Source organism: Hyla sarda, chromosome 3 (assembly GCF_029499605.1).
Source record: "Hyla sarda isolate aHylSar1 chromosome 3, aHylSar1.hap1, whole genome shotgun sequence".
NCBI lineage: Eukaryota > Metazoa > Chordata > Amphibia > Anura > Hylidae > Hyla > Hyla sarda.
The window spans coordinates 191,208,389-191,232,913 of NC_079191.1; the positions used below are offsets into that span (position 1 = coordinate 191,208,389).

Sequence of the window (24,525 nt, forward strand, 5' to 3'; positions counted from 1 at the left end):
CCTGTCCTCCTCTCCCCCTTACAGACTTCTCCTACCTCCCACCCCCCATTAGATGCCTTCACTTTCCCCAAAGCTCCTATCCCTTGTCTGCCCCCATCAGATCCCTTTACTGTCCCCACAGCTCCTATCCCTTCTCTGCCAATCCCCCCTCCATCAGATCCCTTTACTTTCCACACAGCTCCCTTTTACATTCCCCCCTTCCTCTCCTTCTGCCCTGATGTTAGTAGCCTCTTGCCTGCAGTCCAGTGCCTGCACTGAACTGCAGCGCTCAGTGTTATTGCCAAAGCTGCTGATTCTCCTCCTTCCAGGCTCCTGTCTACTGCGGAACATGGCTTCTAATGCAGGCTACGCGTGGTCATGTCATCTCATTTCATTGCGCGCGGCCTCCTGTATAGAAGCACTGAGCCACGATAGAGGAGTAGAAGCGGTAGTAAACTACAGAAGCATGGATTCATGTTTCCTGCTTCTGTACAATACTAAGTGGCAACGCGTCGCCACTTATGTTACTTCATCAGTGGGGTGGGGGAGAGCAAGAAACAAGGACCTTGCCAGTGCGAGGCATTGGGCGGCCGCCTGTTTTGCTTAATGGTGGAGCCGCCTCTGCACAGGATCTTTTTAGCTCAGCCACCATTGGCCACCACTCTTAACTAGGCCTTTCTATCCTGAATACTTAGTTTTGGTGGGGGTGGCTGGTTCAAGGAAGAGTCCTGGTTGCTCCAAACTACTTCTGTAAAGAATGATGGAGGCCACTATACTCTTGGGAGCTTTCAGTGCAGACATTTTTCTTACCTTTCCCTAGATCTGTGCCTCCACACAAACCAAAGAACTTAGGAAAAAGTGGAGAGAATATACAAGCTCCATGCAGATGTGACCTTTATTTGGATATGTACCCACTGCTCCATTGTTGCAAATCAAAGGCACCAAACTCATAAATAGATGTAGAAAATAAGGTGGTGCTATAAGCTATATCTCACCTCAGCTACTTTACGAGCTTCAATGTTTCCTTCATACGGGCAGCCTATTACACAAGACACATATCTGTAAACACAAACATTACTGCATGTCAACAAAGTATAACAATACTAGAATTTGCATCAGCTGACTGGAAACATTTGTAGGCTTTTCACTTGAGGTACTATATTTGTGTCCAATAGATTGTATGAATTCCTCCTTTATATCTTCTACAGCTACAAACTTTATAGTGGGAAACAGGTTTATTTTGCCAAACCGATGGACATATATTATATGTACCATAACACTCAGTAGTTAGTAAAGAAGATAAGTCCTTTGAAACATAGAAACGCAGACAAACAATTTGAAGCAAATGGAAACTGTGAGCAAGGCCCACCGGGCCCTGCTCACATTGGATCTGTAGGTGACAAAAAAAAAAACATAACATTAGCATTCATAAACAATAAAAAAATAAAATAAAAAAAAAGCATGCTTGAGGTAGCATCAAGTGGATTAATCAAATGAAAAGAAACATTAATGCAAGTTAATAAAAAAAAAAAAAGATAAATGGCTATACATATTATCCATAAGGCAAATCCATGTCAGATGGGAATCATCTGAGAATAAATCAGCAGGCTAGTGCATGTGTGCTTAATGGCAGTGCTGTGGAACAGAAAGTAACAGTTACTCTTAGGCCGGGTTTACACTACAGAATTTCTAACAGGAATTCTGCGCAGGTCTGAAGTTCCGCTGCTGAAAGGTAGCATGCGGGTTTCCATGAACCGATTCACACTGTGGAATTTCCTGGGCCGGAATTTCCGTCAGAAAATTCAGATAAAAAAATCCTGCCAGAACATTCAACCTGCTCATTGTTCTGGCGGAATCCACGCCACAGACATTGCCTTGTGGTCCTAGTGCTAATTGATTTCACCCGGCACTGTCCGCACTCAGAATCTCCAGCCTGAATTTTTCTGACCGGAGATTGTCAGTGTGAACCTGGCCTTAGACAGCAGAACTTCTCCATGTAATAACCATGGCATGCAAGGAGTTTGAAGCAGATTCCAAGCAGAATTCCATGTGGACCGCGCTAGGACTGAGCAGACATTGCTGTCCACATAGATGGCAGTCTCTGCAGAGTGGAAGTCCATCATAACATTCCGTAGTGGGAACCTGGTCTTAGTATTTATCCTTACATTGTTTCATTGGCCCAGGCCTAATAATCCCAGAAAAGGGAAATCCTAATACTTCAGCATACCAAGACATTTTGGACAATTGTGTGCTTCCAATACTTTGGGTTTGGCCTCTTCTGTACCAGCATGACTTTGTCCCAGAACACAAAGCAGGGTCCTTACAAAAATAGATGGGTGTGTCTGATGTGAATAAACTTGGTTAGCATACACAGAACCCTGAACTCACCTGCATCTATCACATTTGGGATGAACTAAAATAGAGAAATGCTCTTCTGGATGAATAAGTAATAACGTGTCAATAATGTGTAAATGTTAAAGGATTTCTGTGCTGAAAAATAACTTATTCCCTATCCAAAGGATAGGGGATAAGATATAGATTGCAGGAGTTCTGGCCGCTGGGGCTCCCTGCGATCTCCTGAACAGGGCTCTGGCAGTTTCCTGGAAGGGGATGTGCCAACCGCCACAAGGAGCACTGGCCGACACTCCCCCTCCACGTATCCCATAGAGATATGTGGAGGGGCGTGTTGGCTGCGGCTTCCTGCGGGGGTCGGAACAGCCACTTCTGGCAGACTGCAAGGGCCCCGTTCAGGAGATTGCAGAGGGGCCTAGCAGTCAGACCCCCCACGATCCATAACCTATCCCCTTTCCTTTCAATAGGGGATAAGTAATTTTTCGCTGCACTACTCCATTAATGGATTTAGAATGGAGTGTCCCAATACTTTTGTAATGTGTTGGTTTCTTAATACTTTTGTCCATATAGGCCCTCATTTACTATTGCAAACCTGACATGTTTTGTCGGGTTGTGCGCCAGATTCTGTCGCATTGCGCCAGAAATTCTGTCTGCGCCAGATTTTGTGCCCGAATTTGCGTCAGAATTGAAAAAAAAATGACTAACTCTCCATTTTGCTGAGAAAACCCGAAAAAGGTGTGTGGTCTCCAAAAAGGGGCGTGTTCCCGACATTTTCACAAAAACCCAACATATTTACTAAGGATTTCACATAAAATGTGGTGGATTTAAGCTGAGGAAAACCTGACAGATCAGAGCATGTGTAAAAAAAAGCAAAGTGTAAGGAAAGTGGAAAATGTAGAGAAACCTTAGTAAATACCGGGGAAAATAAATTGTAGGGAATTAAAACCCACAAAGAAACCTACACAACACTCTTAGTAAATCAGGGCCATAGTGTATTTTTGTGTATTGTGCCTATATAAAGTATTTTAAACTATCAGTTAGTTTTGTAAACCCATACATAAAACATTGGAATAAATATTATTAGAATTTTATCTACAATGCCAAAGCAAAAAGCAGAAGACATTCCAGATGGTTGAAATGGATTGTTTCTCATTATCTTTTACCATATTTTATACAATAGAAAGTTTTAGATTAAAGATCTGGATATGTTCCAGAAAATGCAAATAGTTCTTTATGTTTAATAGCTGCACAGATGGGGATTTAAAGAAAAAAAAATGTTTGTAGCATTTTGTAAATGCTAAATGACCAGAATTTTTATAAATAATATTGCAGATGTATTGTTTAGTTGCCGTCTCTCAGAATTGTATTTGCTGTTAATTGAGCAAATAAAACCATGTGACTAAGTAACAGCTTGTAGGCTATTGTTTAGGCTATTTCTTAAAGTATAGCTGGCATTTGTTTATTTTTTGTTTTCTATGTTAAAAACAATTTATGTACATTTTTGTTATAGATTTAATTAGCATTTTCTGCCACATTATGCCTCCAATTGCCTTTTGAAAAATATCCTCCCCACCTTCTAGTAATGTATCCTGTGTATGTCCGTTGTTGAGCAAAAAAAATGTTGTGTCAGATTTTTGGACCCATCAAAAAGCAGGGCGAACGATACCTGTGGTGAAGTTGGTGGTCTTTGCTTTTCTTGGTGCTGTACACCCATGCACACACCCCTTATCTCTGCTGAGATCCACAAAATGATATACCTCGAAGGCACAAGCAAGCAATAGCAGAGAGAGCCGAGAACACTCTCATCCCAGAGCGCTACTCTTGCCAAAGTGTATAATCCAGTGCAGTATGTGTGGTGTGTATGGAAAGAGGCGGTGACAACTGACCAGCGGGTTGTCTCCTTGTAGCTAGTGCTGCCCTCTGCATGTCACCCGCAGCACTTTAGGTTGAGCTTTATTGTCATGTCTTGAAATTATGATACTGTTGTTATCTTTTTGCACCTTATCAGGGGAAGAAGAAAATTTATCACAGAAACAACCAAGAGGCCAATGGTAACTCTGGAGGAGCTGAAAAGATCAACAGCTGAAGTGGGAGAATATGTCCACAAGAAAACTTTTAGTCGTGTATTCCACATATCTGGCATTAATAGAAGATTAGCAAGAAGAAAGCCATTGTCGAACGTGAGCCACAAGAAATCCTGTTCGGAGTTTGCCACAAGCCATGTGGAAGACACATCAAACATGTGGTAGAATGGGCTCTAGTCAGATAAGATCAAGACTGAACTTTTTGGTTTCAATTCTAAATGCTATGTGTGGCAGACATTGGCAAACATCAGAAGGCATTGTACATGTGCTATCTTAAAGGGAAGATAGCACATGTACAATTTGCGGGTGCTGCAGTCCTTTAAGGCATAGTGTGTAACCAATTGGTTTCTTAGTGACTATGGTCCCAGCTGACCTGAGATAATTGACAATATCCTCCCGTGTATTACTGGAATGATTCCTCACCATTTTGATAATAATTAAAACATCCCAAGGTGAGATCTTGCATGGAGCCCCCGATGGAGGAAGATTAACAGTTATTTTGTGTTTCCTCTATTTGTAAATAATTGGAATTAACTGTTGAAAAGTTCTCACCAAGCTGCTTGGTTATAGTCTTGTAGCCCATTCCAGAATTGTGTAGGTCTACAATATTTCCACTGACATCCCTTGACAGATCTTTGGCCTTGGCCATGGTGGAAAGTTTTAAATTTGGTTGTTTGATCGCTTCTGTGCACAGGTGTCTTTTATGCAGGTATCAAGCTAAGATTAGGAGCACTCCCTTTAAAAGAGTGCTCCTTATCTCAGATTGTTATCACTATAAAAAAACACATGAGAACCAGAAATGTTGCTGATCGATAAGGGATCAAATATTTATTTCACCTAGTAAAATGAAAATCAAATCATAACTTATTTGAAATGAGTTTTTCTGGATTTTTTTTGCTGCTGTTTTTATCCTATCTCTCATTGTTCCAAAAAGCCAACCATTAAAGGGGTATTCCAGGATTTTTTTTTATATGACTATGCTACAGGGGCTGTAAAGTTAGTGTAGTTCATAATATAGTGTCTGTACCTGTGTGTGATGGTTTTCTCACAATTCTTCTATGATTTTCACCCCACTATTTATTTTTTGAACAGCACACAAAATTTCTGTTGTCTAGGATTTTTCCCAGCTTGCTATGTGGCCGAGACCTGACTCACTAGTCAGCTGATGACAGGGAGCCTGTCTGCTTCAATGGATGGAGTGATCGCTTGGTGGAAAAGAGATCAACTACAATCAATGCAACAGCTGTAGGCACCCTGACTGAAAACCACAGGTCTTTTGTTTCAATGGGTGGGGTGGCTGATGTGTGGGAGGGAGGAAAATGGAATTGCGGGATTTGTAGTAAAAAAAAAGTCAAACAGGAAATACAAGTTCACAAAAAGCTAGTGTGGGTGTTATGGTAAAAAAAAAGCTAGTGTGGGTGTTATGGTAATCTCACAACATAGCCATTTAGCCCCAAGACAAGCGCAGATCCTTCCTAAGCATGTCCATTACTGCCTGCCAGGTACGTACTAAAATCACCTTATGGTGGATAACCCTTTTAAAATTCTAGACTGATCTTTTTTTTTTTTTGGAGGGGGCAAATGTTCAAGATCAAATAATTTTTTTCTTCCCTGTAATGCATGCAGATCCTTACCATAATACTTATCCCAAAGTGCCTATTCTTAACTACTAGTCTATGAAAACAAAGATTTGACATAAAATAGTGAATAAATACCCTCGTACTGGGACATTTATACTGTGAGCAGACTTTATGATTTCTTCAAATCTTCCCATGCTTTCCTCAATAGAACAATTAATGTTCTTCTCACTAAATGTCTCAGATGCTGCTCCAAATACAGATACTTCTTTGGCTCCGGCAGCAATCTGCAAGACAAATCCCAAAAGCAATAAATATTCAAAAAACTTAAAATTCCCCTAAAATAATATGAAACTAAAAATATGCAGTTTGCTGAAAAGATGTCTTTGACTGAAAACTGTGAGGGTCAACTGTGGCTTACAGTTATGGGCGGCTATGGCTGTTAAATATAACTATACATGTTGCATGACACCTACGGTGACTCCTGTTACAGGGCATATATGGGGGTTCCTGTAGCTAATTTCCTATTCGGGGCACCTAAAACTATCCACAGTAGCCTTCATATGGATAATGTACATCACCTGAGTGTATAATTCCCCCATCACCTGATGGGGATCACTCCCATTATTAAAATTAAGTTCATGCCTATCTGACTGATTCCCTGAATTGTCAGATAAATTCTAAACCCTCATATACTGGGCATGGAAGAGTGTTTTCGGAGACTGTGAAAGGGTGTGTGATCAGGGTGCCCAAAGCTATTTTATCATAATGCAATCTCAACTTGGGGGTTGGTCAGGTCCTCTTAAAACTGTGATTTCTATGAAAACTGCAGTATTTTAGGGTTATATGAGGTTACCTAGAAAGTAACTCTGACTGACAAATAATGTATGGCCTTTGGTTAGGCAACTATGAGAGCATTTTTGTGTGCGTTTTCAGTACAGTTTTTCTTTATTGCATTGAATAGACATTTTTGTTATGCCCTTTATGCATACATTTACTGATGGATTCCACTGATTTGTGTTAGGATCTTGGGCCTCATTCACATTGCCGTCGGACTGCTCTATTCGGAGTTCCGTTGGCAAACCGGTCAGAGTGATGGGAGTTTAGCGGGGGGGAAAAAAAATAGTACAAGCACTATTTTTTTTCTCCGCTTAATTCCTGTAAAATTACTGCAAGTGAATAGGTCTTAATCTACAAAAAAAGTAACCTTCTGATCTCTTGAGAATTAAACCATTACTAGTTTCTGTTACGCCGAGCGCTCCGGGTCCCCGCTCCTCCCCGGAGCGCTCGCTTCACTCCCTCCGCTGCAGCGCTCCGGTTACGTCCTCTGACCCGGGGCGCTGCGATCCCGCTGCCAGCCGGGATGCGATTCGCGATGCGGGTAGCGCCCGCTCGCGATGCGCACCCCGGCTCCCCTACCTGACTCGCTCCCCGTCTGTTCTGTCCCGGCGCGCGCGGCCCCGCTCCCTAGGGCGCGCGCGCGCCGGGTCTCTGCGATTTAAAGGGCCACTGCGCCGCTGATTGGCGCAGTGGTTCCAATTAGGGTTTTCACCTGTGCACTTCCCTATATTACCTCACTTCCCTTGCACTCCCTTGCCGGATCTTGTTGCCTTAGTGCCAGTGAAAGCGTTCCTTGTGTGTTCCTTGCCTGTGTTTCCAGACCTTCTGCCGTTGCCCCTGACTACGATCCTTGCTGCCTGCCCCGACCTTCTGCTACGTCCGACCTTGCTTCTGCCTACTCCCTTGTACCGCGCCTATCTTCAGCAGCCAGAGAGGTGAGCCGTTGCTAGTGGATACGACCTGGTCACTACCGCCGCAGCAAGACCATCCCGCTTTGCGGCGGGCTCTGGTGAAAACCAGTAGTGGCTTAGAACCGGTCCACTAGCACGGTCCACGCAATCCCTCTCTGGCACAGAGGGTCCACTACCTGCCAGCCGGCATCGTGACAGTAGATCCGGCCATGGATCCCGCTGAAGTTCCTCTGCCAGTTGTCGCTGACCTCACCACGGTGGTCGCCCAGCAGTCACAACAGATAGCGCAACAAGGCCAACAGCTGTCTCAACTGACCGTTATGCTACAACAGTTGCTACCACAGCTTCAGCAGTCATCTCCTCCGCCAGCTCCTGCACCTCCTCCGCAGCGAGTGGCCGCTCCTGGGATACGCTTATCCTTGCCGGATAAATTTGATGGGGACTCTAAGTTTTGCCGTGGCTTTCTTTCCCAATGTTCCCTGCATCTGGAGATGATGTCGGACCTGTTTCCCACTGAAAGGTCTAAGGTGGCTTTCGTAGTCAGTCTTCTGTCCGGAAAAGCCCTGTCATGGGCCACACCGCTCTGGGACCGCAATGACCCCGTCACTGCCTCTGTACACTCCTTCTTCTCGGAAATCCGAAGTGTCTTTGAGGAACCTGCCCGAGCCTCTTCTGCTGAGACTGCCCTGTTGAACCTGGTCCAGGGTAATTCTTCCGTTGGCGAGTATGCCGTACAATTCCGTACACTTGCTTCAGAATTGTCCTGGAATAATGAGGCCCTCTGCGCGACCTTCAAAAAAGGCCTATCCAGCAACATTAAAGATGTTCTGGCCGCACGAGAAATTCCTGCTAATCTACATGAACTTATTCACCTAGCCACTCGCATTGACATGCGTTTTTCTGAAAGGCGTCAGGAACTCCGCCAAGATATGGACTCTGTTCGCACGAGGCGTTTCGTCTCCTCGGCTCCTCTCTCCTCTGGTCCCCTGCAATCTGTTCCTGTGCCTCCCGCCGTGGAGGCTATGCAGGTCGACCGGTCTCGCCTGACACCTCAAGAGAGGACACGACGCCGTATGGAGAACCTCTGCCTGTACTGTGCTAGTACCGAACACTTCCTGAGGGATTGTCCTATCCGTCCTCCCCGCCTGGAAAGACGTACGCTGACTCCGCACAAAGGTGAGACAGTCCTTGATGTCTACTCTGCTTCTCCACGTCTTACTGTGCCTGTGCGGATGTCTGCCTCTGCCTTCTCCTTCTCTACAGTGGCCTTCTTGGACTCTGGATCTGCAGGAAATTTTATTTTGGCCTCTCTCGTCAACAGGTTCAACATCCCGGTGACCAGTCTCGCCAGACCCCTCTACATCAATTGTGTAAATAATGAAAGATTGGACTGTACCATACGTTTCCGCACGGAGCCCCTTCTTATGAGCATCGGATCTCATCATGAGAGGATTGAACTTTTGGTCCTCCCCAATTGCACCTCGGAGATTCTCCTTGGACTTCCCTGGCTTCAACTTCATTCCCCAACCCTGGATTGGTCCACTGGGGAGATCAAGAGTTGGGGGTCCTCTTGTTCCAAGAACTGTCTAAAACCGGTTCCCAGTAACCCTTGCCGTAACTCTGTGGTTCCTCCAGTAACCGGTCTCCCTAAGGCCTATATGGACTTCGCGGATGTTTTCTGCAAAAAACAAGCTGAGACTCTACCTCCTCACAGGCCTTATGATTGCCCTATCGACCTCCTCCCGGGTACTACTCCACCCCGGGGCAGAATTTATCCTCTCTCTGCCCCAGAGACTCTTGCCATGTCCGAATACGTCCAGGAGAATCTAAAAAAGGGCTTTATCCGTAAATCCTCCTCTCCTGCCGGAGCCGGATTTTTCTTTGTGTCCAAAAAAGATGGCTCCCTACGTCCTTGCATTGACTACCGCGGTCTTAATAAAATCACGGTTAAGAACCGCTACCCCTTACCCCTCATCTCTGAACTCTTTGATCGCCTCCAAGGTGCCCACATCTTCACTAAATTGGACTTAAGAGGCGCCTATAACCTCATCCGCATCAGAGAGGGGGACGAGTGGAAAACGGCATTTAACACCAGAGATGGACACTTTGAGTATCTGGTCATGCCCTTTGGACTGTGCAATGCCCCTGCCGTCTTCCAAGACTTTGTCAATGAAATTTTTCGTGATCTGTTATACTCCTGTGTTGTTGTATATCTGGACGATATCCTAATTTTTTCTGCCAATCTAGAAGAACACCGCCAGCATGTCCGTATGGTTCTTCAGAGACTTCGTGACAACCAACTCTATGCCAAAATTGAGAAATGTCTGTTTGAATGCCAATCTCTTCCTTTTCTAGGATATTTGGTCTCTGGCCAGGGACTACAGATGGATCCAGACAAACTCTCTGCCGTCTTAGATTGGCCACGCCCCTCCGGACTCCGTGCTATCCAACGCTTTTTGGGGTTCGCCAATTATTACAGGCAATTTATTCCACATTTTTCTACCATTGTGGCTCCTATCGTGGCTTTAACCAAAAAAAATGCTGATCCCAAGTCCTGGCCTCCTCAAGCAGAAGACTCCTTTAAACGACTCAAGTCTGCCTTTTCTTCGGCTCCCGTGCTCTCCAGACCTGACCCTTCCAAACCCTTCCTATTGGAGGTTGATGCCTCCTCAGTGGGAGCTGGAGCTGTTCTTCTACAAAAAAATTTTTCCGGGCATGCTGTCACTTGTGGTTTTTTCTCTAGGACCTTCTCTCCAGCGGAGAGGAACTACTCCATCGGGGATCGAGAGCTTCTAGCCATTAAATTAGCACTTGAGGAATGGAGGCATCTGCTGGAGGGATCAAGATTTCCTGTTATTATCTACACCGACCACAAGAACCTCTCCTACCTCCAGTCTGCCCAACGGCTGAATCCTCGCCAGGCCCGGTGGTCTCTGTTCTTTGCCCGATTTAATTTTGAGATTCACTTTCGTCCTGCCGATAAGAACATTAGGGCCGATGCTCTCTCTCGTTCCTCGGATGCCTCAGAAGTTGATCTCCCTCCGCAACACATCATTCCACCTGACTGCCTGATCTCCACTTCTCCTGCCTCCATCAGGCAGACTCCTCCAGGAAAGACCTTTGTTTCTCCACGCCAACGCCTCGGAATCCTCAAATGGGGTCACTCCTCCCATCTCGCAGGTCATGCGGGCATCAAGAAATCTGTGCAACTCATCTCCCGCTTCTATTGGTGGCCGACTCTGGAGACGGATGTTGGGGACTTTGTGCGAGCCTGCACTATCTGTGCCCGGGATAAGACTCCTCGCCAGAAGCCCGCTGGTTTTCTTCATCCTCTGCCTGTCCCCGAACAGCCTTGGTCTCTGATTGGTATGGATTTTATTACTGATTTACCCCCTTCCCGTGGCAACACCGTTATTTGGGTGGTCGTTGATCGATTCTCCAAAATGGCACATTTCATCCCTCTTCCTGGTCTTCCTTCTGCGCCTCAGTTGGCTAAACAATTTTTTGTACACATTTTTCGTCTTCACGGGTTGCCTACGCAGATTGTCTCGGATAGAGGGGTCCAATTCGTGTCTAAATTCTGGAGGGCTCTCTGTAAACAACTCAAGATTAAATTAAATTTTTCCTCTGCATATCATCCCCAGTCCAATGGACAAGTAGAAAGAATTAACCAGATCCTGGGTGATTATTTGCGACATTTTGTTTCCTCCCGCCAGGATGACTGGGCAGATCTCCTTCCATGGGCCGAATTCTCGTATAACTTCAGGGTCTCTGAATCTTCCTCCAAATCCCCATTTTTCGTGGTGTACGGCCGTCACCCTCTTCCCCCCCTCCCTACCCCCTTGCCCTCTGGTCTGCCCGCTGTGGATGAAATTTCTCGTGACCTTTCCATTATATGGAGAGAGACCCAAAATTCTCTCTTACAGGCTTCTTCACGCATGAAGAGGTTCGCGGATAAGAAAAGAAGAGCTCCCCCCGTTTTTTCCCCTGGAGACAAGGTATGGCTCTCCGCTAAATATGTCCGCTTCCGTGTCCCTAGCTACAAGTTGGGACCACGCTATCTTGGTCCTTTCAAAATTTTGTGTCAAATTAATCCTGTCTCTTATAAACTTCTTCTTCCTCCTTCTCTTCGTATCCCTAATGCCTTTCACGTCTCTCTTCTCAAACCACTCATCCTCAACCGTTTTTCTCCCAAGTCTGTTCCTCCCACTCCTGTTTCCGGCTCCTCGGACGTCTTCTCGGTCAAGGAAATTTTGGCTGCCAAAAAGGTCAGAGGGAAAAATTTTTTTTTAGTAGACTGGGAGGGTTGTGGTCCTGAAGAGAGATCCTGGGAACCTGAGGACAACATCCTTGACAAAAGTCTGCTCCTCAGGTTCTCAGGCTCCAAGAAGAGGGGGAGACCCAAGGGGGGGGGTACTGTTACGCCGAGCGCTCCGGGTCCCCGCTCCTCCCCGGAGCGCTCGCTTCACTCCCTCCGCTGCAGCGCTCCGGTTACGTCCTCTGACCCGGGGCGCTGCGATCCCGCTGCCAGCCGGGATGCGATTCGCGATGCGGGTAGCGCCCGCTCGCGATGCGCACCCCGGCTCCCCTACCTGACTCGCTCCCCGTCTGTTCTGTCCCGGCGCGCGCGGCCCCGCTCCCTAGGGCGCGCGCGCGCCGGGTCTCTGCGATTTAAAGGGCCACTGCGCCGCTGATTGGCGCAGTGGTTCCAATTAGGGTTTTCACCTGTGCACTTCCCTATATTACCTCACTTCCCTTGCACTCCCTTGCCGGATCTTGTTGCCTTAGTGCCAGTGAAAGCGTTCCTTGTGTGTTCCTTGCCTGTGTTTCCAGACCTTCTGCCGTTGCCCCTGACTACGATCCTTGCTGCCTGCCCCGACCTTCTGCTACGTCCGACCTTGCTTCTGCCTACTCCCTTGTACCGCGCCTATCTTCAGCAGCCAGAGAGGTGAGCCGTTGCTAGTGGATACGACCTGGTCACTACCGCCGCAGCAAGACCATCCCGCTTTGCGGCGGGCTCTGGTGAAAACCAGTAGTGGCTTAGAACCGGTCCACTAGCACGGTCCACGCAATCCCTCTCTGGCACAGAGGGTCCACTACCTGCCAGCCGGCATCGTGACAGTTTCACACAAAAAATGCATTACTTTTTTATTTTTTTATTTTATTATTATACCAAAGCTGCAGAACTGGCCACAGTGTGAACCTTTTGTCTGAGATCCTTATTTGGTGGCTTGTTTGTTTGCTTCCTAAACAGTTTGATAAGGACATATTTCATTTCCAAATATTAGTAACTAAATAATTAGTATATGACTATATGTACTATGTGTTTAATATATATATATATATATATATATATATATATATATATATATATATATATATATGTATATATATATATATATATATATATATGTATATATATATTATTATTATTTTATTTTTTTTATTTTTTTCAGAATGGATTTTTTTTTATGTTCTATTTAAATATGCATATTCTATTCTATTATACCCTAGTAGTTCTCATTCTGGTCACTTGGCTTAAATCTAAGATGAGACTTTCTGTTCTGTCTGTGATTATAAGGAGGAGGCTGCTGCAAACTGATCTGTACAGAATGGCAGTGCAAGGTGACACCAGTATTTAGATATATGATCTCTGCACAGGTCACAGAGGTCACAGAACATGTTTAAAACCCCACCCCATTATTTAAAACCCCACCCCATACAAAGAATTGGGTCTGGAGATGTTCATTGTGTCTATGTTCATGGAGCTTGCTGTAAAGCATATCACTAAATGCTGTTAAAACATATCAGGCAATATGGCTGCCCCCATAATAATGTACTAAAAATAAAATGTAAAAAGAAATTATACCAGAAAATAGAAACAGAAGGCGACGGAGCTAGCAGCAGACTTGAGCAGACATGCTTTCCTTCTACTCCTGTAATACAGCAATCTGGTAACCTAAATTCAACTCTATATCCCCTTATATTGCACTACTATTTATACCAGCAGATTACTGGGGTTACCAGTATCATTTTGATACCCCTGAAGACCTAATTGGATCTAAGTGGTGCTTTCTTTCTCCTTGTGTGTTTTTCAAGTGAGTCTGCCCTGCTTTCCCCCTGGGAACATTCTATGCTTGATACTCTGAGCACGATGCTCAAACTTCTGCATATTGATGTTGGCCATCTTTGAGGACTTGCTTTCTGGCTGTTTGAGCAGCCCCGGACACCACAAGTCAGTGACTGCCCCAGCTACCTAACCACCCTGCTTCCCAATGACTGACCCTACCTGCCATCAGCTCCCCAGCCGCACACAGTGAGTAGCATGTGGAGTTTACCCGCTCTGCACACGGGTCTCTTCCTGACCACCTGGAGCTCTGATTTCCAGAGTGCCTGGGCTGCAGTCAGCCTCTTTCTTCTCCATGTGCTGTCCTCCTGCAGCCATTGCTCTGTCTCCACAGAGAGGTGGTTCTCTCCTACTTGTGCCTTATCACTAGCACCCTCTGCTGTAGGCACTTCTATTACCCCTGTGGGCTGCTCATCTGTCTTATAGTGAACTGGTCCTCCACATTGCAAAGCATATCTTAACTATTGTGGAACTGTTGCCTGTAGCCCTCACTGTCCTTTACTCACCACTAGATAGTGCCAATGTCTCACATTTCAATGGCACTGTAAACACTATGGGGGAGATTTATCAAAATCTGTACAGATGAAAAGTTGCTGAGTTGCCCATAGTAACCAATCAGATTGCTTCTTTCATATTTGAAATGACCTCTGACAGGTTTTGATAAATCTCCCCCTATATGCTCATCATTTAATCTACTACTGCAATACTTAAGCAAATCCCCCTGAGGCACCGCCTCTGTTGGCTGTATTTTATTGTGGCACTGTGGTTGCTCTTGTTTTACCTCCTTTCTCATTGTCTGCAATTTTGTGACTTTCTTTTTCCTAGCTTCTGTTATATAGTATAGTGTGCTTGTTAATGTTGCCCAAGGTGTGTGGGTATCACTAGTTTTGCCTCTACTCCTTAGTTACCTAGCACTCAGGTTCTCTGCTTATGCTTATTTAAATGTTTCTGTACCGCTATTGGTTGTGACCATCCTTTGATGTGTTGAAGCTTCTGTCTGCCCCTTCTATGAAAACACTCCATCTGCTATATAACTCTTCTGCTGTTTTATTGTTTTCTGCCTGTTTCCATCATCTATCATGGTCTAATTTGTTCATTCTTCTGTCTCCAGGGCCTCAGTGGGGAACACAAAGGGTAAACAGAAAGGTCCTTTGTCACCTTCTACCTCGGAGGGAGAAGTTCCCACCATGTCAGACCAAACTCTTCAGCATATGGCTACAGTCATCATAGCTATATTGATGCCAGCAAATGATAGAAGATTTGCCTCCTTTCAAACCACTCTAGATCCCATCACCACACAAATAGTGGACCATGTTTAGACTCACTGATGCAGAGCAAAGAACTTTTGACTTTGAGAATTCTTAATATACTCTCCAATCTCGCACAGATGAAAAAGATCAACAAATTGGGCAACTACCAGAGAAAATCAACTACCTTGAAAACAATAGTCACCAATTATTGGTGTTCCTGAGGTGTTTATAAAATGCCAGGTGTTTATAAAAGTTTTACCAGTAGCTGGCTTCCTACTGATCTGGCCCTATCTGATTTAGCCAACTCTCTACTGGGGAAACATGCACATTGACTAGGCCTTGAAAGATCTGGCCCCAACTCCCTGGACAATCCCTTCTAATATTTCATAACTTTTCTGCTGACACTGCGGCAAAGCGCAAAGCATTCAATTTGGTCTGCAAAGTACTTCAAGAAGAAGATGCTCCATTTAACCTGCTCTATCCGGCAAAGCTCACAGTTAAAGATTTTACCGATTATTCTAGTGTTCATAATGTTCACAGATTACTATTATTGTTTGTCCTCTGACCCCCTCTTTGGCAGGATCCAATCTGTTAATATTCTGCCACCAGTTATTTCTAAACATGTGCCTGTCCTTCTTAAAGGGGTACTCCGGTGAAAACCTTTTTTCTTTTAAATCAACTGGTGGCAGAAAGTTAAACATATTTGTAAATTACTTCTATAACAAAATCTTAATCCTTCCAGTACTTATTAGCTGCTGAATGCTACAGAGGAAATTTCTTTCTTTTTGGAAGAATGATGACATCATGAGCACAGTGCTCTCTGCTGACATCTCTGTCCATTTTAGCAACCATGCATAGCAGATGTATGCTAAGGGCAGCATGATGGCTCAGTGGTTAGCACTGCTGCCTTGCAGTGCTGGGGACTTGGGTTCAAATCCCACTAAGGACAACAATAAATAAAGTGTTATTATTATAACGTCAGCAGATAGAACTGTGCTCGTGATGTCATCAGAGAGCATTTCAAAAAGAAAAGAATTTCCTCTGTAGTATTCAGCACTGGAAGGATTAAGATTTTTTTAATTGAAGTAATTTACAAATATGTGTAACTTTCTGCCACCAGTTGATTTAAAAGAAAAAAGGTTTTCACCGGAGTACCCCTTTAAGCCTGATCTTCTGACAGACAAATCGATTGCATACAGATGGTGTTTCCCAGCTTATCTATACTCCTGCAATGACTTTAGGAAATATCTGAAGGGTCATTGGGAAACAAATTAGCGGATACTTTTCAGGATTAAGATGATTATATTCTGCAGCTAAGGCAGTTTTTAAGTGTCACATTATATCTTATACCTCTCAGAAAAAGAAGCAGAATATTTTGAGGACACTTTTGGATAAGCTTTCTCAGACATATAAGTCTCTTGGTGCAATCTACCTGATGTCCGCCATTAAAGGGGTTATCCAGGAATAGAAAAACAGATACTTTTTTTCAAAGACCGCTCCCTGTTTGTCTCCAGGTTGGGTGTGTTTTTAAAAAAACAGTACAAAAATGGTAAAGGATTTAAACGTGGGCATCATTTTAATCATATTGGCCAACAGAATAAAGAAAAGGTGGTTGTTTTTTTTTTTCTCTTATTGTATGTCCTATAAAATTGAAAAACTTTTAGCAGCATTTTTACTGCAGAATTGTTAACTGTGATCATTGTAATCTGTTGTGCACTTGATTTTCCATCTTTGCATGTTTTAGTAATATACATAATTAAAAAAGAAAAATAACATACAATATAAAAAATAACATGTTTCATGATCAGAAACAAAATAATGTACATTATAGATAACCTTAAAAAATTGGTTAACTCTAAAGTGATAGATTATATTGGGACATGTTTCTATTAAAGGTTCACATACAGACTTGATAATTTGCCAAAAGTTTAATAATCTGGAAAACATGAATTGCAGGAAGTCTTTCCATTTCAAATAAACAGAATAAATGCTAGCCAGCCATGTTTAAAAAAAAAAAAAAAATGAGAACGGTGGGGGGCGGTGTACCCAGGCGATCATGGGAATGGATGCATGTAACCAGTCAAAAAACGGCTTATTTAGCTACTAAATCCTCTCACCCTCTTTATCCTTGGGAAACTCTTTGTTGGCTAAGGGGAAAAATAGGAAAAGCCCACTCAAGATTACCTGCTTTTTCCCCAAATATGAGGCCTCTCAAGATGGCACTATGCTACAGCAGGCTTAGGAATGGAGAGACGCTCACCACAACACAGGTGGCCTATCACTGTACAGCACAGCTACTGAGGAGTTAAGTGGTGACGTGCTGCTATCTGAACCCCTGTTCTCCCAATATCACCTAGCAACATGCACGGCCTGACCATTTCAAAGACATATAAATATTGGCTGACCTGTCTGCATTTAGCAGAGTGCACAGGAACGCGTTCACACCAAGTGCCTCAGAGAACATGGGACTTTCTATAGATTATCATGTGCAATGGCACTAAAACCATTGCAAACTCCAAAAGAAGCTGTTAAAACTCTGTAAGAATGGGACTTAGCTACCTCAGATGAAGACATTTTTTGTTAAAAACACAATTCGCCCAGACCATGGTTTAATATGTAAAACAACATCCGTGTAAATGCTCTTGCTTTGTACCTGCTCAGAAGTGCAGTTCTTCCTACTTATGCATGTCTCTTGCCTGACAACAGTTAGTTAACTTTCCTTGCATATAATACATGAGGTTATATGGTTTCTTACTTATTATTGGTTCTTTAGGCTTGTTTTGATTCAACTTTTGCAGATATATCTTTTTCTCTTTGCATACCTAGTTAGCTATAATCGTGGTTACGAAATGTAATTCTGTGCAAGATTAAAGGGGTATTCCATGAATTTTTTTTTAATTTGACTATGCTACTGCTGTAAAATTAGTGTAGTTCATAATATAGTGTCTGTACCTGTGTGTGACGGTTTTCTCACAATTCTTATGTGATTGTCACCGCAATATTTATTTTTAGCAGCATACAAAATGACTGTTGTCTCAGAAAGTTTCCCAGGTTGCCATGCGGCCGAGACCTGACCTGACTAGTTAGCTGATGACAGGGAATCTGTCTGCTTTAATGGGTGGAGGGATTGCTTTGTGGGAGAGAGATCAATCTGCAACAGCTGGAGACACCCTGATTGAAAACCCCACTGATTTGAATGGATGCAGCTCATTTATGTTTCAATGGGTGGGGTGGCTGATGTGTGGGAGGGAGGAAGATGGAATTATGGGATTTGTAGTCAAAAAAAGAAAAAGTCAAACAGCAAATACTAGTTCACAAAAAGCTAGCCACAGTGTTATGGTAATCTCATGACATAGCCATTTAGCCCCAAGACAAGCGCAGATCCTTCCTAAGCATGTCCATTACTGTCTGCCAGGTATGTACTAAAATCACCTTATGGTGGATAACCCCTTTAAGCTTAATACTTCCTTCTCTCATGATCTCAGAATTTATTGATTTCTCTTCATGGCATAAAAAATTCTATTAAACAATGCAAAAAGCCTTAATTCCCCTTTTAAAATGTCCTTATTTTGGAGAACACTGATAACCAAAAAGGCAAATGTACAAGATCTGCATGTAATAAACTGAAACAGATGGGGGCGAGTGCTGCTGGGCTTTCATGCTTTCATTGTGACTTTATTGATGGATGTTTGACTTTGTGAGTGATTTAGTGCAGTGCTGGATTTCTGAGTAGCCAGCAGCGAGTGTACGCCTTGGGCAGCAATTCTTACCTGCTTCTCAAAGAGTTGTCCGGGCAGTGGCAGTCGATTCACTCTGACTGATATTCAGCTACTAAAATGATGTTATTACCTAAAATCCTTTACTATATTTGTAACCTCCCTTCCTTTGTTTTATTTGGTTGTGTTAGATTCAATGGCTAATCCTAGAATTACACACACTGCTCAAAAATATAAAGGGAACACTATGAGAACACATTCTAGATCTGAATGAATGAACTAATCATATGAAATACTTTCGTCTTTACATACTTGAATGTGCTGATAACAAAATCACACAAAAATGATCAATGGAAATCAAACATATCAACCCATGGAGGTCTGGATATGGAGTCACACTCAAAATCGAAGGGGAAAACCACACTACTGGCTGATCCAACTTTGATGTAATGTCCTTAAAACAAGTCAAAATGAGGCTCAGTGGTGTGTATGTCCTCCACATGCCCATATGACCGCCCTACAATGCCTGGGGATTCTCCTGATGAGGTGGCTGATAGTCTCCTAAGGGATGTCCTCCCAGACCTGGACTAAAGTATCCGCCAACTCCTGGACAGTCTGTGGTGCAACGTGGCATTGGTGGGATAGAGCAAGACATGATGTCCCAAATGTGCTCAATCGGATTCAGGTCTTAGGAACGGGCGGGCCAGTTCATAGCATCAATGGATTCCTTTTGCAGGCTGACACACTCCAGCCTCATTAGGTCTAGCATTGTCTTGCACTAGGAGGAACCCAGGGCCAACTGTACAAGCATATGGTCTCACAAGGGGTCTGAGGATCTCATCTCGGTACCTAATGGCAGTCAGGCTACCTCTGGCAAGCATATTACTACTGACCCACCACCAAACCAGTCATGCTGGAGGATGTTGCAGGCAGCAGAACGTTCTCCACGGCGTCTCCAGACTCTGTCACGTCTGTCACATGTGCTCAGTGTGAACCTGCTTTCATCTGTTAAGTGCACAGGGCGCCAGTGGCGAATTAGCCAATCTTGGTGTTCTCTGGCAAATGCCAAACGTGCTGCACAGTGTCCTCGGGCCCTCCTACCACCCTCATGGAGTCTGTTTCTGACCATTTGAGTGGCCATTGGAGGTCATTTTGCAAGGCTCTGGCGGTGCTCCTCCTTGCACAAAGGTGGAGGGAGTGGTCCTGCTGCTGGGTTATTGCCCTCGTTCGTCCTCCTCCATATCTCCTGATGTACTGGCATGTCTCCTGGCAATGCCTCCATGCTTTGGACACTATGCTGACAAACACAGCAAACCTTCTTACCACAGCTCGAATTGATGTGTCATCCAGCATGAGCTGCTCTACCTGAGCCACATCTGTGGGTTGTAGACTCCAACTCATGCAACCACTAGAGTGAAAGCACTGCCAGCATTAAAAAGTGACCAAAACATAAGCCAGGAAGCATAGGACTGAGAAGCAGTTTGTGGTCACCTCCCTTAGAACCACTCCTTTATTGGGGGTTTCTTGCTAATAGCCTATAATGGAAGTGGAAACCTGTTGTCTGTTCCATTTGCACAACATCATGTGAAATTGATTGTCAAATTGAAGTTACATTGTGCTGTTTAAGTGTTTCCTTTATTTTTTTGAGCAGTGTAGTCACAGAGTTTGAAAGATTGAAAAAAGAGAAGAGTCATTCAAGTTCAACCTACTGTTTTGATCCAGTGGAAGGCAAAAAATCCAATGAAGCTGATGCTAAGTGCCCCATAACATATGAAAAATGTATTCCTGACGCTAATATGGAATTATGGCAATAATGTCCTCCTCTGTGGTGATTACCTTACCCAGTTTAGTGTCATCTGCAAATATAAAAAAAAATTCTCTGTAATTCCTCTACGAGGTCATTAAAAGAGTACCCGGGGAAAAAAATTTTTTTAACCCCTTAAGGACCACAGGTTTTTCAGTTTTTGCACTTTTGTTTTTTCCTCCTCACCTTTTAAAAATCATAACCCTTTCATTTTTGCACCTAAAAATCCAAATGATGGCTTATTTTTTGCGCCACCAATTCTACTTTGCAGTGACATCAGTCATTTTACCCAAAAATCCACGGCAAAATGGAAAAAAAAAATTGTGCGACAAAATTGAAGAAATAACGCCATTTTGTAACTTTTGGGGGCTTCCCTTTCTACGCAGTACATTTTTCAGTAAAAATGACACCTTATCTTTATTCTGTAGGTCCATACAATTAAAATGATACCCTATTTAGATAGGTTTGATTTTGATTTGGAGCAATCAATCACCGAAGGGACACGCCAGAGGAAGGTAAGAGGACCTCCACTCGCGTCCTAGCTGATCGGGACACTGCATTTTCACTGCTTGAATGCCGCGTCTAAAGGGTTAATAGCACGCGGCACCGCAATCGCTGCTGCGCGCTATTAGCCCCGGGTCCCGGCTTCAGATACATGCCGGGACAGACCCGTTATATCGTGGAAGCCGGCGAAGGGGTTAAATAAATTGGATCCAGAAAGTTAAACAGATCTGTAAATTATAGTAGCAAAAGTTTATCAGCTCACCTGAGCATTCGGTGCACGGCAATCCTCAAAGTAAATTGCAAACAGGGGAAAAGAGCCAGCTCTGTAAAAACAAAAGTTTATTGGATTCCTTAAAATTCCATTGAAAAAGGTAGTATAGGAGAGTACATCAAGTGATATGCATCAGTTACAGCATGGGATAGATCCCTTCAGGTTTCAGGTCATAGACCCTTAGTCATGGCATGTATGTTCATTCAATGAGTGTTATATTTATACTGAACCAAAAGTCCACCTACACCAGAGGAAGGGTGAGTTTCCGAGTAGGTTCAACAAACTTTATCACCCATTAACAAAATATAACGGGAAACAGAATTCCAAAATTGCAAAAAGAGACCAATATTAAACATATGTTCAGAGCTTAGTAGTGTAAGATTAAATCTGTCCTATTATTCCTTCCATTAGGTTGAATGCTGTCAAACAAATAGATCTGCATTGTTTCTCTATTACGGAGATGTCAAACTAAATCTCCGCCTCTCTTACTCTGGACAACCCTTTCTATGCCGGAGAAAATGAAAGTGCAATTTTAGAATTCTGTTTCCTTTTATATTTTCTTTGTTTGTTTTTAATTTGTACATGGGTGATAAAGTTTGTTGAGCCTACTCACAAACTCCCTCTCTCTGGTGTAGGTGGACTTTTGGTTCAGTATAAATAATACACATGCCATGACTAAGGGTCTATGACCTGAAACGCGTCAGCATGAAGGGATCTATCCCATGCTGTAACTGATGCATATTGCTTGATGTACTCTCCTATACTACCTTTTTCAATGGAATTTTAAGGAATCCAACAAACCTTTGTTTTTACGGAGCTGGCTCATTTAACCTGTTTGCAGATTTCAAAAATACTTCTATTCTAAAATCTTTATCCTTACAGCACTTATCACCTGCTGTATACTACAGAGGAAGTTGAGTTGTTCTTTTCTGTCTGACCACAGTGCTCTCTGCTGACACCTCTGTCCATAGTAGGAGCAAATCCCCATAGCTAACATCTCCTGCTCTTGACAGTTCCTGACCTGGACAGAGGTGGCAGCAGAGAGCACTGTGGTCAGACTGAAAAGAACTACTCAACTTCCTCCGAAGCATACAGCAGCTGATAAGTACTGGAAGGATTAAGATTTGTTAACCCATTAAGGACCACAGGTTTTTTCCTTTTTGCAATTTCGTATTTTCAACCTCACCTTCTAAAATCAAAACGCTTTCAATTTTTCACCTATAGACTCATGTGAGGGCTTGTTTTTTGTGGCACCAATTGTACTTTGTAATTACATCAATAAGTGCTCCACAAAATCTACTGTGAAACCAGAAAAAAAATATTTGTGGGGCATAATTGTAAAAGAAAGCCTTTTTGTAACTTTTGGGGGCTTCTGATTCTACGCAGTGTATTTTTCAGTAAACAATGAAACCATATCTTTCTTTTTTAGGTCCCATATAGGTTTTATTTTATTTTACCACATAAAAAAATTCTAACTACATGCACCAAAATTTTTATGTTTAAAACTGTCATCTTCTGACCCCTATAACTTTTTTATTTTTCCTTATACGGGGATGTAGGATGGCTCAATTTTGTGCCATGATCTGAAGTTTTTATTAGTACCATTTTTGTTTTGATGGGACTTTTTGATCACTTTTTTTTATCAAATATGTTTTTATTATAAAACATAAACATAACAAACAAGTAAACGCAGCACAAGTGCCCAACATTTCCCAAACATGGGAGTATAGAAAACAATATTTGCATAGCTAGCAACAACTAAGTTGCAGAGGGTGAACATATCACAATTGCAAAGAGATTTAATGGTGGGAAAGAAGGGGGGGGGGGGGGGGAGGGCAGCCAGTTAAGAGTAAGGAGAAATTTTTCCTAGAGAGGAAACATTTTTCCGAGAGAGGAAAAAATCAAAGAAAGAAGAAATATCTACTTTTGATCGTTTTTTATAAAAAATATTTACGTATACGCCATTGACCATGCAGTTCAATTAACAATATATTTTTATAGTTCAGACATTTATGCACGTGACGATACCACAAATGTTTATGTTTAGTTTTGTTTACATATATATTTTTTTTTATGGGAAAAGGGGGGTGATTCAAACTTTTATTAGGGAAGGGGTTAAATCATATGGATTAACTTTTTTTTACTTTTATTTTTACACTATTTTTAAGTCCTCATAGGGGACTATTACATGCAATCCTTAGATTGGATACACTGAATAATACTATGCCATGGCATAGCATTGATCAGTGTTATCTGTGCTCGATTGCTCCAGCCTGCAGAGCCTGGCTGGAGCATCGGGGCACAGATCGGACAGTGAGGAGGCAGGTAAGGGCCCTCCCATCCTCTCAGTTGTTAGGGACGCTGAGATTTCACCACGGTGGTCCCGAACAGCCGGCTGAGGTAAACGGCATGTGTTTTCTCCCGTTTTAGACGCTGTAATCAACTTTGATTGTGGAGTCCAAAGGGTTAATGCTGGTATTAGCCGCGGGTCCTGGCTACTGATAGTAACCAGGACCTACCGGGTATGAAGCGTGTGTGGTGTCCCGGCACCGTATTTCATACTGTGCCTTGGTGGGGGGGGGGGTCCCAAAAGTCAGAGTCCCTAGCACTGTGGGGTCCGCTTCCCTAGTTAGCCCCTAGTCACCCCTTAGTAAGTTAATATTTATAAAAATGATCAATGTAAATATGCATATTGCATTACTCACTTGTTTGGCGACGCAGGACCTTAGGTCATGTGACCGGTTACTCAGAACTCTATGGTATGTTGAAGGACCTTAGGTGGTTCTTGTGTCACGTGTTCACCCACAATGCCGTGTAACAGTGAGTGACAGTTGTTATGGACCAATCCAAAATGGCTCAGGCCCTGCCCATATAAGGGAGCTGCGGCCATTATTCGCTCTCTTGGGTTGCTGTCACTGAACGAGATAGGACCTCCGCAACTTTCAAGTATGTTTACTAGGCCAAAGCCTTGCGGCCTCGGCCTATACCAAAGCTGTTGTACTTCTACAATTCCCCGCTACTCTCCGCAAGATCACTGGACCTAAATGCACCCCTAAATCCAGCGGATCTATGCTACGGAATCTTTTAAAAGCTAAACTGAGCTAATCTGA

At 43.4% G+C, this 24,525-nt stretch overlaps 1 protein-coding gene across 2 annotated transcripts in view; it reads right to left on the reverse strand.

Moving 5' to 3' along the window:
* Window positions 1–24,525, reverse strand: part of HMGCLL1 (3-hydroxymethyl-3-methylglutaryl-CoA lyase like 1) — a 116,213-nt gene that overhangs the window by 38,294 nt on the left and 53,394 nt on the right. For both annotated transcript variants that reach the window (XM_056565750.1, XM_056565751.1), the window contains exons 6-7: window positions 6,131–6,279; window positions 975–1,038 (exon numbers count right to left, since the gene is read on the reverse strand). In XM_056565750.1, the coding sequence (XP_056421725.1) occupies window positions 975–1,038; window positions 6,131–6,279 (213 nt within the window). The remainder of the gene's footprint in view (window positions 1–974; window positions 1,039–6,130; window positions 6,280–24,525) is intronic.